The sequence below is a fragment of the Podarcis filfolensis genome (genome assembly GCF_964270895.1).
Source record: "Podarcis filfolensis genome assembly, chromosome: 8".
Classification (NCBI taxonomy): Eukaryota; Metazoa; Chordata; class Lepidosauria; order Squamata; family Lacertidae; genus Podarcis; species Podarcis filfolensis.
This window is the reverse complement of record NC_139611.1, coordinates 57,545,695-57,560,905: the sequence shown is the minus strand read 5'-3', so window position 1 is coordinate 57,560,905 and position 15,211 is coordinate 57,545,695. Positions and strand designations below refer to the sequence as shown.

Sequence of the window (15,211 nt, the reverse complement as noted above, 5' to 3'; positions counted from 1 at the left end):
CCCACACCTCAAAGAGGAAACCTGGACCAAGGATGACATTGGAACAATGTAAGTAGTCTTTCTGGCTACATAAAAAGCAATTACTGCTTGAAGCACAACCAAAAATCCTTGACCTTTGCCTGCATCACAGAAGGGCTCCAACGCCAAACCAGGCAAGTTCAGTTCCCACCCGGTCTTACCATTTTTAAGTTTGTTTACAAAACAGAAATGCACCAAAAGGGTCTATCAGCAAAACAGCAACTCTTGCCTGATCTAAATAAGTTCGCCTGCTCATCCTGGACTTAGCCCCATAATGTGTGAGGTAGTAGCAGAGGCAGGAGCACTACTGAGTACATGCAGAGTTCATTTCCTTCCTCGCCAAGTTAAATTATGTTGCATATGGGCTGAGGAAAGAGGACACAAAGTGTGTTCTTCAAATAGGCTTGAGACTCAGTATCATTCTAGAAACCCACAAAGCACTAGGGAGAGATAACAAACAGGCACCCAAGTAGAGGAGCCAAAGGCAGTGCTGGGAATATTCTTTTATACATTACAATAAAGATACAAATCTACAAGCCCCGGGAGAGGCAGGGGGATTACTCTGAGCCAGAGTCTCTTTTCCCACACCAGGTCTGAACTCTGGGACTAAACAGAAGAGACAAAAGAGCTCTCCTGCACATGTATGGAGTGCATTTTCCTTAACACTTACTGGTTTCCCTCAACACATTGCCTACAACCAATTCTAGGCAGCTGGGAATTGGAACAGCTTTGCAGCCTAGTCCACGACTTCCTTTATTAACCTATGTTTTTAAAATTCTGCATCACTGATGGCCAGAGCAGTGGATGGGATGGTGGGATCTCTTCCAATATACAAAGGCTGCCCGGTCTGCTCACTTGGAAGCAATTTTTGCAAACCCCAGGCAAAGCAGCCTGTTTACAAGCCTTGAAGTTGGGGGTGGGGCTCCCAAGACCAGGGGGTGGGGCTTCCAGGACAACTCAAGTCCCAGGACTTTTCCCATCAGGAAGTACCACCATGTAAGACTGCTGCTCCTGGCATGCATAACCCTCCCAGATCCCAAAGAGGAAGAGAAAATAAACCCACACTGACCCCTCTTTCAGCTGGGCTAATCTTCTCATTTGCAGTCATCTGCCATTTAGGGCCTTCTCCTCCCACAGAGGATGTGGGGCAACCTCCACAGAGCAACAGAGAGGTCCTCTCAGTCCCTGGCATCTTGACTTGCTGGTGGTGGGTTGAGTCGCTCCCATATCCTGAGGAGCGCAGGAAGGTGCTGGAGGTTGACCCACTGAAGGAAGACTTGCTTTGGGAGGGAGGCAATTTCACCCAGGTGTTGTCCCCTCCCTTGCCAACAGGTGGTTCTTGCAAAAATGGTGTCCGCTGAGGCTTCTCTGTGCCATCAGTCTCTACCAGATCCACCAAAGGCGATGGGGTGGACAGCTCCGAGATTGTGCCCTTCTCCACAGTCCAAGAAGTAGCCCATGTGGCACTTGATAAACTTTCATTCCCTTCCTCACTGTTCCAGGTCCCATGAGACTCTTCCACCACAGTTGCTGGAGTTTCCAACTTTGGTTGCTCCCAAGACCTGCACACCACCACAGTGCCCGTGTCACTCTCTGTGGGTCCTTTACCCAAAGCCTCCCTTTGCAAAGGCACCAGAATGGCTCGGCTGTTGCCAGATCCCAGCCTCTGAAAGGCAACCAGCTGACTCGCCACCTTCTCACGGTTTTGCTCTGCTGGGTTGTCGAATAGGCGGGCAATGACGGTAGTGCCCTCCTCCAAAAAGTCCCCTGGGCTCCCGCAGACAGAGGAGGCATTTTCTGTCACTAGGTCAGCTTTCTCAAGCCTCCCTTGGAACCTCTCCCTCACCTGCACAACATGCCCTTGCTCCAGCCCCTCTGGCTCCAAAGTGGGGCAAGCCTCCCCATATGGGGCAAGGCTTTGATGTAAGCCCTCGGCAAGGTCTTCTCCATCCTCCTCCCGCAGGGAAGAGGCTCTGAACTTCACTGCCACTGCCTCCTCTTCCTTCTCTTCAGCAATCTCGGTCCCTGCAGAAGGTCCCTCTGCCACCAGATCAGCGCTTTCTGGCACCGTCCTCTTTTTCCCCTTCTTCTTCCGTTTGAAGCGGGCTTTCCTTCTGGGGGAGAGGGGAGCATTCCCTGCCTCCCCAGCTTGATCTTTCGGCTCTTTAACACAACCCAGAGTATTCCCCATCTCCCTGGTGCGCAAGACACCAGTGACAATGCAGCTAAGCTGGCACCAGGCTCCTGGATAAATCCTGACCGCCGCTTCATCAGATTAGATGCACATTAAAAAAAAAAAAACACACCACTACTGCAGGCACACTCATACATACACGCACACAGACCAAGATTCTCCCTTTCTAGCTGCTGCCGTTTTCAGACAGCCATCTTACAAGGCTGGGAGCTGGAGGAAGACACATTCGAAGCATCTCACTGCAGTTCAGAAATCACTTGACCTAAAAGCAGACGGAGCCCCGATTGGCTGCAGCTTCCTCTCTCCAAATATGAGGTAATGGGAGTGCTACCCTCCGTAAGGCAAACAGAAAGCGGAGAGCCAGACAGAGGCTGGGAGGTGGCAGCAGGAGGGAGCGAGCAGGAGGGGGGGAGAGAAGCTGGTGAGGGGTGTGGCACGAAGACAGATAGATGGAAATCAGGGAGCAAAGTTTTTTTAAAAAACAGAAAGCAGAAAAAAGCAAAACAGCAGCAACAACAAAGATATTGAGCTGAGAGAAGGTAGCATTTAAAGAAGGGGGCCAGAGAGACATAAAAAGAAAAATCCCAGGAGGAGACAAACACACTGTGCATACTAAGAGAATGCCCAGAGCTGCTGCTGCGTTCGATACAGAAAAGAGAAATCTGAGCAATAACAACCAAGGGATTTGTGGAGATACACATTATGAAGGCTGGAAAGAGGTGTTTGGGGCGGGGGGAGGACTCTCCAGCTCAGTTACACCTATAATATTTGATAGCCAGGCATTTGAAACTCGCATCTATCCCTGAAAATCGTCACGGTAAACATTATTTTACAATCTCCCTTGATCATGAATATGAAGGTAAGGTTTTTGGGATGTCTAGAAGTCAAGGAAGGATGCTGACTGTTTAACAAGAAGGTGTCCCTGGATAATCAAAGCAGCAGCCATTGCACCAGGTTTTGACAACGTGGTGCCCTCCATACATTCTGGACTACAAAGCCCATCAGCCCCAGTCAGGACTGCCATTTCAGCTTCACCTACTGACTAAATACACCCCAATCCCAAAATGCACAACATCCCCTGCAGAACTATTATTTATTCATCTGGCACATGCTAAACACCTTCCTACCTCCCTATTTCCCCCAGGCATTCTCTGATGACTGATAGTGGTTGATGCATTTGCTTGATCACTGTGGATATTAAAAAGAGTATTATTGTATTTTACTATTGCTGCTGCTGCTGCTGTTAGTCTTCTTTACTCTGCTATGACATTCTCAAATATTAAGCAGCATATAAATGTTTTAAATAAATAAAATAAATACACTAAGATTAGTGGGGAATGCCTTCTGGGACAGAATGTAGAATTCTAGCACCTATCGCTTTAGAAATTTACCACTTGTGAGAGTTAAGTGGTAAATTAAATATGAGGAAGGAGGCCTCATATCAGTCTCTGCCCTAGTTTTGAAAGTCTACAGGTGTTCCCCCCGCCCACTTGTGAAGTGGTTACAGCCAATCGATATCAAAAATACTGGATCCAAAAATATCCACAACGAGAATTACAAGCTCTGGGGCCATCTGGAGGTTGGAGGATGCACGGAAAAGTGGCAGCAGCGGCTGCGCAACAGAGCGCAACAGCTGTTAGGCAGGGAGGCTGAGCAGCCTACGCAAAGCCCCGCTGCGCCTCCAGTTTCTTTGGGGCTTCCTCAGCCCGCACTGATGTCCTCTCCGGGCTCTGGGGAGGGTCTGCTCACAAGCCTTGAGGAATCTCCAGTTCTCTCCCACCATTTCTGGGTTTAATTAAATCATTTATTTATTACCCAGCATCACACATATACACGGTTGCGAACTAGTGGATTGTGTATAAGTGGGGGGACACCTCTATGTCTGTCCAGGGTGCTTCCACACTAAGTGATGTGCAAAATTGCCATGTGTCAATCATTTATTTTTTATGGTGCATCCACACTATGCCACCATCCTGGTGATTGTCACCCTGCATTTTCTTTTTGGGTCTACTGTCATTTCTTAGTGTGCTACCAGGTAGGTGCTTAATTTATCAACAGGTCATTTGAGATATAGCAAATGGTCTGCAGATAACAGACCATTGACATCAAATTTCCAGTAAATCCAGGTTAAATGGGACGGGAGGGGCAGATATGGGCTAGCATTTGATTCAACAGCATTGTGCTGGGTATAACTGGCATGCATGAGGAACACCCATTCCACAAAAATCACCCATCTGGAAGCACCCTCAGATTACAGAAAATCCATAGTGAGTTTCCAGAACAGAAGCACAAGCTCGACATAAGCAAAATACCCTGGTGATCCTCTTTCTGTCTTCTTTAAAGGGTGGGATTTTGATGTGGGCAGTGACTTACAGGAGACATGAATCTACCACAGCTCGGCACATTTACCTCCAGCACATTCAACTCCCACCAGCCACAGGAACTGCAGTCTAAAGCAGATGGAGGGCACCAGACTGAAGAAGGCTACACTTAAAATAGCACCCACTGCAAAGTTTAATCACCCTGTTTATTTGTTTTATTGATCTTTTCATTGGCACTAACATGCTTTTCCTGCTATAAATATTTTAAAATATTGATGAAATTCCATGTAAATGAAAGTGTGTTGTGGTTGAGTAATACTATAATCCTATAGTGCTTTTTTTTTTAAAGGAGGATGGGAGACTTTCTAGTCACAATTGTTAACCACATTAGCTAGAAAGACAATGACTGGAAAGGTGGTTTTTTTTATCGTCTCCTTTTTTACAATTACCATTATAGTGTTCTGGTACTCTTATTTAAGTGGTATTTCACTATTAAAAGAAAAGAAAAGAAAAAAGCCAGAAAAGTGTTAGCACTAATTTTAAAAAGAATGCTTCAAATAAATAAATGGAGTGATAAAATGGTACCACCCACCCCACAAAGCTTTCAGTGCATTATGTGCCAAATTTCAGGTGGTCATTCAGGTGAATTGGATCTTCCCAGCCAGGGCAGCTCTTATGTGGTATAGACAGAGCAAAACCAGATAAATATGCCAAAAGCCATACCCCAAAATGAACAAGAGCTTCAACAATGTAAAGAATCACTTATTATGTGCATCTAGCTCACAGGGACACAGCAACGTGCATTAGCATTAGGAGCCCATATTTTAAATGTCACTTTCATTTTTGTGGGCACCAAATGGTAAATATAAGGGGAAGTTACATGGCAAATTCCATGTCTGGGGGCACAGATGGCTACTTATTTGATGTGGTGTGGTGTATTAATCACCTAATCAAAAAATAGTCTCCAGGTGACTTACAGAGAAAGGGAGCTGGGAGGGAAAAACAAATAAATAGCCTCAATAATCACAACAACAGTGAAACATCAGCAGAATATGGGTCACAACAGGGCAGTTAAGAAATACCTTTAATGCATATTATAATACCTATAATATGTATAATTACTTTTTAATGATTATCTTTTATATGTGTTTAGCTTTTTGTATTTTATCTATTGTGCATTTTTATCTATAAGCCACGAAGCCACCTGGTCTGGGGTAAAAGGTAGGATATAATAATAATAATAATAATAATAATAATAATAATAATATCAATCCCATCCTTCCAGTCGTCCTTCCTTATTCACTCTACTCAGCCCAACCCAACCCAGAAATGAAAATATAACAGGTAGGGCCAAAGGGAAGTGGGCAAGAGAGCTGCTTAATATGAGATTTATTTTATTTCTTTGTTTCATAAAATTTATATACCACTTGACTGAAAAAACAACAACCTCAAAGCAGTTTTCAAAAACACACAACAATAACATCAAGAAAAATTAACAACTATACTTTAAAACATGCAAAAATTAAAATACTACTAAGCGATTAAAATTACCTCAACTTCCTAAGCATCTTGCTGAAAGAAGAACACTTTTAGCAGGGCCCGAAAAAGGGTACAGTGAAGAAGCCTGCTTGATCTCAATAGGCAGGGAATTCCGAAGTGCAGTTGCTGCCACACTGGAAGACGGAGTTTTTACAAATGCTTACAAAATGTATCATGTAGCACCTATAGCAATGGCCTACAACGTTGGCCTCCACACTGAGGTAAAGCAAGGTGGCAGGGGGGGCCTTCTATTTGGAAAAGGATGCAATACAAGAATGCAGTTCAAAACCAAGCAGTCTAAACAAGTCAGGGATCCAAGCTTGGCTCCCCAACACATCACCCGTGGGCCATGATGTACCCACAAAAATATTCCCTGGCACCCATGCAGCACTGCACTCTGCTGCCTTTCTCAAGCTGCTCAAGAGTAGCAAGCAAGCGATGCCACCCCCATCTTCCTTCTGCTGTTCCCCCCCACACACACTGTTGCCATGGCAACAGCACGACCCAATGGGAATTCAGATCCTTCATGCCTCTGGCCAACCTGACTGAGGGAGACAGGGCAATTCTGAGCCTCTGTCCAATGGGGGATATGCGGGGAGCCTGATGAACAACTTGAAAGAGGGCAGAAACTCTGGCAGAGAGTTGAGGGGAAGACCCCTATGAAGGGGCCCTTCTTGCACCTAAGACCGGCAGCACTGTCAGGGGCAGGACTTTGGGGCAGAAGTTCAGGGCCCCTCGAAGTGGAATGAGAAAGGGGACCCCCAAATGCAGCAGGGCTGCAATGCCACATTTTGAACTCAGGCCATATTTGCACCATACATCTAAAACACTAGGATACCCCTGTCAAAAGTAATGGCTTCCCTCAAAGAAATCTTGGAAGTGTAGTTTATTATGAGTTGTCAGTGTGGGGTGTCCCAGATAGAATGAGAGAAGGAAAAGGCAAGGGGAAGGATAGGTTGGCAGGGGGACCTTTGGGAGGAGGGGTGAAGAAGCATCTACTATCTTCAGAGGCTCCATGCACTTCTGACAATTTGGGGGAAGAGCATTTGCCCACACTCTGACCCCACTACGTTCAATGGAACATATCCTATACCACCACATGGTGCTGTTGCAATGACATGGCAAAGGCCTTGGTTTTTTAAATGATGAAAAAGGAAGGGTGGATTTTAAAAAGCTCCCAGAGCACCTCGTGGGTAGGATATTAATTTGGGGAATAATATATATATATATTTACAGTAGTACCTTGTTTTGTGGCCGGGATCAGTTCCAGAGCCTAGACCGATAGCCGAAAAGGACGCACGGCAAAGCGCCGCATCTGTGCACGCACGCAGAGCGGTTTGCACTTCTGTGCATGCGCAAAGCACGATTTAGCGCTTCTCTGCATGCACGAGCGGCAAACCCGGAAGTAACCCGTTCCGGTACTTCCAGGTTTGCCGCGGATGTTCGCTGGAATGGACGCTAGATGAGGCGGACGTTCGTGGACGTATTACTGTAGTGGTGAATTGGGGATAATGATAAGTGGGGGTGATTTTCTGTTATGATGTATCTTAATTATTGTTTTTAAGTGGTTCGTTTTTGTAATGCTTTTAAATGCATAAGCCACCTTGAATTCCAGCTTAGGAGAAAAGCAGGATATACATACAAATAATAATAATAATAATAATAATAATAATAATAATAATAATAATTTCAGAACAGGATCTGTGTGGGAAATTAATTGGGGACAAATTAATTTAAGAGGGACTCCACTTGGGCTATATGTGCTGTTCTTCTACAAGAAAAAGCACTGGATGCATACTGAGAGTGAATGCCTGAAGCACCAAGATTTCTAATGTTGCAAATAATATTCTTCCAATTACAAGGTGTAGAAAGACTGTACTGTACCGCACCCCAACAGCAAAGGCGTTGGCATACAGTCTTGAAAATCCTGGAAAGGGGGAGGGGATGCTTCGTGATACAGAGTCCAGCATGAAATTATAGAGCCTAAGAGTCCTGTTTTGCTAAATTTGTTTCCTGCCTTTCCATCAAAAGGCACTCTTTAAAAACTAATACATTTATGGCAGCAAAAGCTTTTGATAATAAGCAAGATCTTGCTTCAGCACATGCATGAACAATGAACTGTCAGATATTATATATTATGTAGTTTTTGTTGTATGCTGAAGATGCAACTGATAAATATACTTTAGGACCAACCCTGTTCTCTTTTTTGTAATCTGTTTCAACTGGTCTTGATATTGTGTTTTTAAATTGTTGTGACCTGTTCTGGGATTTCACAGTAAAGGGTGGCAAGAAAAAAGGGTAGGCCAATTGTGACAGGACAGGGTTTGGGAGTGTTCAGATGTACTACCTGTCTATCCACATGGTGTTCATTTCTTTCTCTCAAGAAAATTATCACAATATGCTTGTCAAAGTAGTGTTGAGGAGTAATTTTATTAACATATTAGAGCAAGATTTCACATTACACAAATAAAGGATGTCCCTTTAAAAAAAATAAATCTGTTTCTGTCTTCTTTCATCCGTATATGTACACTAACTGACTTTGCCATTGGTCGGGAGTGATATACTTTGCCAAGCCACTCTCTCTACAGATGGAGATATTATTTGCCCTCCAGTACCTCACAATGCACATTGCATTACTTTCAATTAGATGCCCATTCAGATGCTCAGCCCCATTGGCATTCTGACCCAACTACTCCTAATTTAGCTTTCCCCAACAGAAGCTGGATTGGGACAAAAGTCTTTCAGCACAACACTGGTCGGTGATGAAAGGGCCAACACAGAGTGGCAAAGAGGGACTAGCAGACTAGTTGCCTCTGCTTGGATAAAGCTGATGGTTCCCCTCATCCACCCACAAGCAGAAACAGAAGGCTGTGAACAAGGCAACAATGGCTGCAAATAGATATTTGAAGATGGTTTCCTCTTATCCAGGCTAAACATACCCAACTCCCTCAAGCATTCCTCATAAGGCTTGGTTTCCAGACCCTTTATCACCTTGGTCACCCTCCTCTGCATATGTTCCAGCTTGTCAACATCCTTCTTAAACTGTGATGCCCAGAACTGGACACAGTGTTCCAGATGTGATCCAACCAAGGCAGAATAGAGCAGGATTGGGACGCTATGCTTCTGTTGATGCAGCCTAGAATAGCATTAGCTTTTTTTGCTGCTGCATCACACTGTTAACTGATGTTAAGCTTGTGGCCCGCTAAGACCCCTAGATCCTTTCCGCATGTACTACTGGCAAACCAGGTGTCTCATATTTGTGCAGCTGGTTCTTCCTGCCTACGTGCAGAACCTTATACTTGTCCCTACTGAGATTCATGTTGTTAGTTTGAGCCCAGTTCTCCAATCTGTCAAGGTCATCTTGAGTCTCAACTCTGACTTCTGCAGCATTAGCTACCCCTCCTAGTTGGTGTCATCTGCAAATCTGAGCTCATTTTCAGCTTTGGCCCACCTTCTCCCTGAAACTGTTAGCTACTACATGATTAAGATCTAGTATTATGAGAGAGGGAGAAAAACTTTTCTCTATCCACATTCTCAATGCCATGGCATAATTTTATAAACTCCTATCATGTCACCTCTTACTCGCCTTTCCTCTAAACTAAGAAGTCCCAAGCATTGCCACCTTTCCTCTTAGGGGAATCGCTGCACCCCTGACCATTTTGGTTGCCCTTCTCTAAAACTTTTCCAACTCTGCAATATCCTCTTTTGAGGTGAGGTGACCGGAGCTGTACATGGTATTCCAAATGTGGCTACACCAAAGATTTGTTCAGCAACACACCAGGTTTATGTCTTCTAGCTATCCAATCTAATAATAATAACCCGAGTGGTACCTTGGGTAACAAACACCTTGGGTTACAAACTCCACTAACCTGGAAGTAGTACCTTGGGTTACAAACTCCACTAACCTGGAAGTAGTACAAACTTTGCCCCAGGATGAGAACAGAAATTGTGTGCTGGCGGCGCAGTAGCAGCGGGAGGCCCCATTAGCAAAAGCACACATCAGGTTAAGAACAGTTTCAGGTTTAGAACGGACCTCTGGAACGAATTAAGTTCATAACCCAAGGTACCACTGTAATAACAATAATAATAATTTTATTATTTGTACCCCACCCATCTGACTGGGTTGCCCTAGCCACTCTGACCCCAAGGTTTTATTCTTGGCCTGTCACTGCCAGTTCAGACCCCATGAGAAAATATATGTGAGATTAAGAATCGTTGCCCCAACATGCAGCATTTTATACTTGTTTGCACTGAATTGCATTTGCCATTTTATTCCCTGTTTACTCGGTTTGGAGAGGTCCTTTTGAAGATCTTCACTATCTCTTTGTGTTTTAAAGATCCTGAACAATTTAGTATCTTCAGCAAACTTGGTCACCTCACTGCTCACCTGTAACTCTAGATTGTTTAAGCACAGGCTAAAAAGCACAGGTCCCAATACTGATCCTTGGGGTACTCCACAAGACAGCCACATTGCCAAAAAAGAATCCCCATAATTCCAATTTGGTGGGGGGATGCGAAGGAGACAAGGATTCATGCTGAATTGCAACAAGCAATTGATATCCCGGAAAAAACTATCCAGTTGGGAGCTGTTAAGCTCTAGCCAAGCTCATTCTCACTAACTAGTCCCCCCCCCCCCCCAGGGCTGGTAGCTGTTCTCATCTAGAGTCAGTGGAGCAGCAGGGACCCTGAAGCACTTCCTGGGCACCAAAAATGCAGGCTCACAGAGGCCCACTGCCATCAACCCCTCCAGCTCTTCCATCCCCTTCTTTCTCTGTACAGCAACACCATCTAGTGTCCACAGACAACAAAGATCCCTCACATCAAATGTGGAGTTTTTTTTTTTTTTTGTGGGGTGAGGAATCAATACCTTTTCCAGCAGTATATGTAAGATTTTGAAGGCATCAACCTCAAAATCAGCCTTTGGCAGCCTGGTGCCCTCCAGATGACCTTTAAATTGATTTGTATGTAAGCCCACTCTAGGAGCCTTTTGAGATGAAGAATGGGGTACAAATGCTCTACATAAATAATAAATAAATAAATAAATAACCCTTATAAAAGACCATTAAAAACAGTGCAGAATGATACTAAAAATGATTGGCTCATCTTAAAAATTTAAAGGCCTGAATATAACCTACCATCCTGCCAACATGAATCCGGTCTCCAGGCACTGTCCAGACCCAAACCTGACTAGCTTCTGCAAGGGGGTTGGCCTCGTGATCTCTACACTTGGGAATATGTTGCGGCCCAGCCTGGGCTAATCGTCCTTCACACCCAATGTGGCAGACGGAATGATCCGTGATAATCTCCAGCTCCAAGTCCAAGTGTTTCTGGGATTTCCAAACTCTTTGTGGGCTCTTTCTTGGTTTAAAATGTTGGCCTGTATCTAATAAGTCCAGATTTGCAGTACATGTGTAGATGTCACTTGTTTTGGTATGTACTGTGCCTTCTTTTGATATGATGGTTCAAAAAGAGGAATTGTGTGTGTGTTTTAAAGAAAAGAGGCTTCTAGTCCACACCTAGCAGCCACGAGGAGGGCATCTACTTCGATAAAATCGGATTCAATGGCACACTCACTCACTCACAGTTGCCATCAAATCTGCCCCACTTCCTAGCAAAAGTGAACCAGGTTTCCATTGGTGGGAGGAGACAGTGTGGGTGGAAGGAGGTGTCCACAGATGGATTGCCAACAGTACCATGTATGCAGATTGTAGGGCACAATGTTCATCCCATGGGGAGCATTTCTCCCAGTCAGGCCTGGCACTCAAAGCACGACTGTCCCAGCAGAATGCCACAAGGAGGAAAGCCTCACATCCATCAGACAAAAGGGTGGAGACAAATATCTATTTACTCAGTTCTACAGGAAACACGTGAGCTACCAGAACTACTCAAGAGAATGGCATGGCTAGTCTCCTGGCCCAATTGGCATCCCATGGCAGTTCCCGACAGCCTTCCCACGCAAGGACCACCACTCACCACCAAAGCATACCAACAGCAAGGCGACTCACCTGTCACTCTATCACAACAGAGTTCATGACCAAACAGTTGCTATGCCTGAAGGCACTTCTCAACTGACACCATCCAGGTGTTGTGGGGATAATCCAATTATAAAATCTAGCCATTTCTTGCAACCAAATATTGAAAAACATGCAGCCAATAATGTGCATGATGTAACTTGCTTGCAAATTTATGAGCCGACAAAGGAGAGAAATGGAAAGACCTGGGTTCAGTCCCTCCCCCCGCCATAGACTCTGCATGTGGCCTTGAGCAACACATGGTCCAGCTGTGAAATGGAAATAATGTTCTCCTTATGGCTGCATTAGGAATATAGTATTATTTGCCTTCTCCCATGCCAGGGGTAGGAAACCTCTGGCCCTTTAGGTGTTGGACTCTAGCTCCTATCAGCCACTTAAGGATGATAGGCATTGCAGTCCAACAACATCTGGTGGACCAGAGGCTCCTCATCGTTGTCCTATGACAAAATTACTTTGTAAAAACAAATAACCACCAACACACGTGTTGAGATGTTCAGACCCTAAGCAGAGACCCAAACTCATCTACCAAGCTGAGGAAGCACAGCTGCCTCAGATGCTGAACAAAAATCCTAGGATTTTTTGTGATCTCCTAGATTAATTACAGAAAATTATTTTGGGAGGAACACTGTCCTATTAATGTGGAATCACAACATCCCTCCTTCAAAGACAGTAATTCCCGGATTCCATCCCCAGCGCTCAAAAAAACTCCAAAGATCTCCAGCTCAGCTAAGCAAACAACAGCCTTCCCAATTACTTCACTGCCGATCAAAAGGCCTGTAACATGCTCACATGGTCAGTCATTAATGGATGAATTATGCAAACAATCAGCGAGAGCAGCTGCATATTCTCCAATGTTCTGGTCTCCATGACACTAGGATATGCTAACAGACCAATCAAGACTCATCATAAAATGCAGACCTCACCCTACAGATGTTGAATTGAGCTGGATGCAGTATGCATCTCTTTCTGTCTGATGTTCAAAGATGAGAGAAACCAACTTCTTACCTGGAAGTGCAAGATGATGGTCCAGATCAGCCCCAGTGTCAGCTTGGGGTTCCCATCCGTTATGTCGTCATTGCGAATGTTCACCAGCTTCACCTGGAAGGCAACCAAACATGAAGATGTGGTGAAAAAGCAGAGAGTGCTGGCTGCTGCCTCATTGCCTAGGACAGCCTTCCCCGCCCTGGTGCCCTCCGGATGTTTTGGACTACAACTCCCATCAGTCTTGCTGATGAGTTGTAACTGAAAACACGGGGAAGGCACCAAGATGGGGAAGGTTGACAGCCTTGGGACCCCAGAGGCATCATGCTGGCTTAGATCAAAGGCCCACATAGCCCATCTGGAGGTCCATGCAACCCTGCAGGAAGACCACAAGCAGGGAAGGCAGCATGGCAATACCCATGCCACAAGCATGTGAGCACAGGAAGCTGCCTCATACGGAGCCAGATTATTGGCCTACCTAGCTCAGTAAAGTCTTTTTTGACTGGCAGCAGCTCTCCAGGGTCCCAGGAAAAGGCCATTCCTTGTCCGGGTACAAGATATTAACTGCAGGTGCTGAGGATTCAGCCTGAAACCCTTTGCACAAATTGCATATAGATTCATTATTTTACTATCTATTAAGTATATTTAGTGTGGCGGCAACAACCCTGCCTATTGATATCAGGCAGTCACATTCCCTGTGTTCTTTTTGGCACCTGCTGAAGACATTCTCTTATTTAGACTAGCTTATCCAGATGTTAATTTGTTTTAGTCTATTCTACTGTGGTTCTAACTTTCTGTATGTCTTAAATTACGGCTGTAATTTTTTTAGCGGTAATTTTATTGCTTTGGTCTTTTTTATATACAAATGTTACGAAATAAAATAAATAGATATTTATTATACATGACAATGGATCCTGTGCTCCTTTGCACTGCAGGGAGCTGTACTAGATGAACCTTGGGCTCCCTCCCATCTCTACAATTCTGGGGTATATGCACTCAAACAAGTCTAACCCCACTTCCTTATGGTATTAATACTGCTTCTGGGTATTACTGCTGCTATACCATTCATTTCTACTTGTTTGCTATTCCCCCAAATATTTTCCCCAAAAGGAATATGGAGGCCTCATTTATTTACCATGACTAAAAGCAGTTGCCAGACATTCTCCTCCAAAAGTTGTCTGCTCTCTTTAAAGCCATTGCGGTAGCAAGCCCCTGAAGTCAGTACTATTCAAAGTAAAGAGTCCTGACAGGGTGAGTCACACTAGGAAGGGCACGACGCCCAACTTTCATCTCTGGAGGCTTTTCTCTTTCACTGGGCCAACCTGGCATCTTTAGGAGGCAGGTGCTCTCCCTCCCTCCTTGTTATGCTTTAATTCTGTTCAAATGCATCATCCCTATACAGCGCGTGCCAATATTAACACTAAAAAATAGGCCTGCTCAGTGTTTGCTTCTGATATGATATTCTTGCATTTTCTCTTATATTAGAGTGTTACTAATGCCAATAGCCTGATGTAGCTCAACAGCGCCACCTAGAGTGTCTGGGATTTCTGGACCCCTACCGTGAAGAAGGAACAAGCATATCCTAGCGGCAGAAATACAACAAACAGCAAAAACTGTTCGAGAAAATAAACAAAAGGAAACCACAAGCCATCAGCTCCTTGCATTTTGATCACAGCAAATTTGAAATTGGTGTTTCTTGAGACTTCTCAGGCTCTGAGAAATATGTGTGTGACTATAGATTGGCCATGCTGAAAATCCTGGCCCATAAGAGTGGCTGTTCTGTCATCAGATTTGGGTGTGTCTGGTTCCTGTGTCTGGTCCCTATGGCCCTATTACATACTCAAGAAGACAATTTTATAGGGAAAAATTGTACTTTTTAATAATTACAGGATTTTAAAAATGACAACACAGCATCATATAATTCTTTTCCTTTGGGGTATAGTGGTTAGAGTGTCACATTCGGACCTGGGAAACGAGGGCTCGAATCCCCACTCAGCCATGAAGCTCACTTGTTACCTGGGGCTGGTCACTGCCTCTCAGCCTCACCTATCTCACAGTGGATTAAATGAGGATGGAGCCTGGTGCTGATGACACCAAGGTTGCAGCTTCGATCCCTATGTGGGGCA

At 44.7% G+C, this 15,211-nt stretch overlaps 1 protein-coding gene across 24 annotated transcripts in view; it reads right to left on the bottom strand.

The window, feature by feature from the left end:
- The window catches only part of MACF1 (microtubule actin crosslinking factor 1), a 293,076-nt gene that overhangs the window by 176,869 nt on the left and 100,996 nt on the right, over positions 1-15,211 (bottom strand). For 9 of the 24 annotated variants that reach the window (XM_083625102.1, XM_083625113.1, XM_083625114.1 and 6 more), the window contains one exon: positions 13,110-13,202. The exons of 1 other annotated variant lie outside the window; for it this stretch is intronic. In XM_083625102.1, the coding sequence (XP_083481228.1) occupies positions 13,110-13,202 (93 nt within the window). Of the gene's footprint in view, positions 1-1,087; positions 2,478-13,109; positions 13,203-15,211 lie in introns of those variants that run through there. 14 more of the 24 variants (XM_083625101.1, XM_083625108.1, XM_083625117.1 and 11 more) reach the window with 5 other exon arrangements.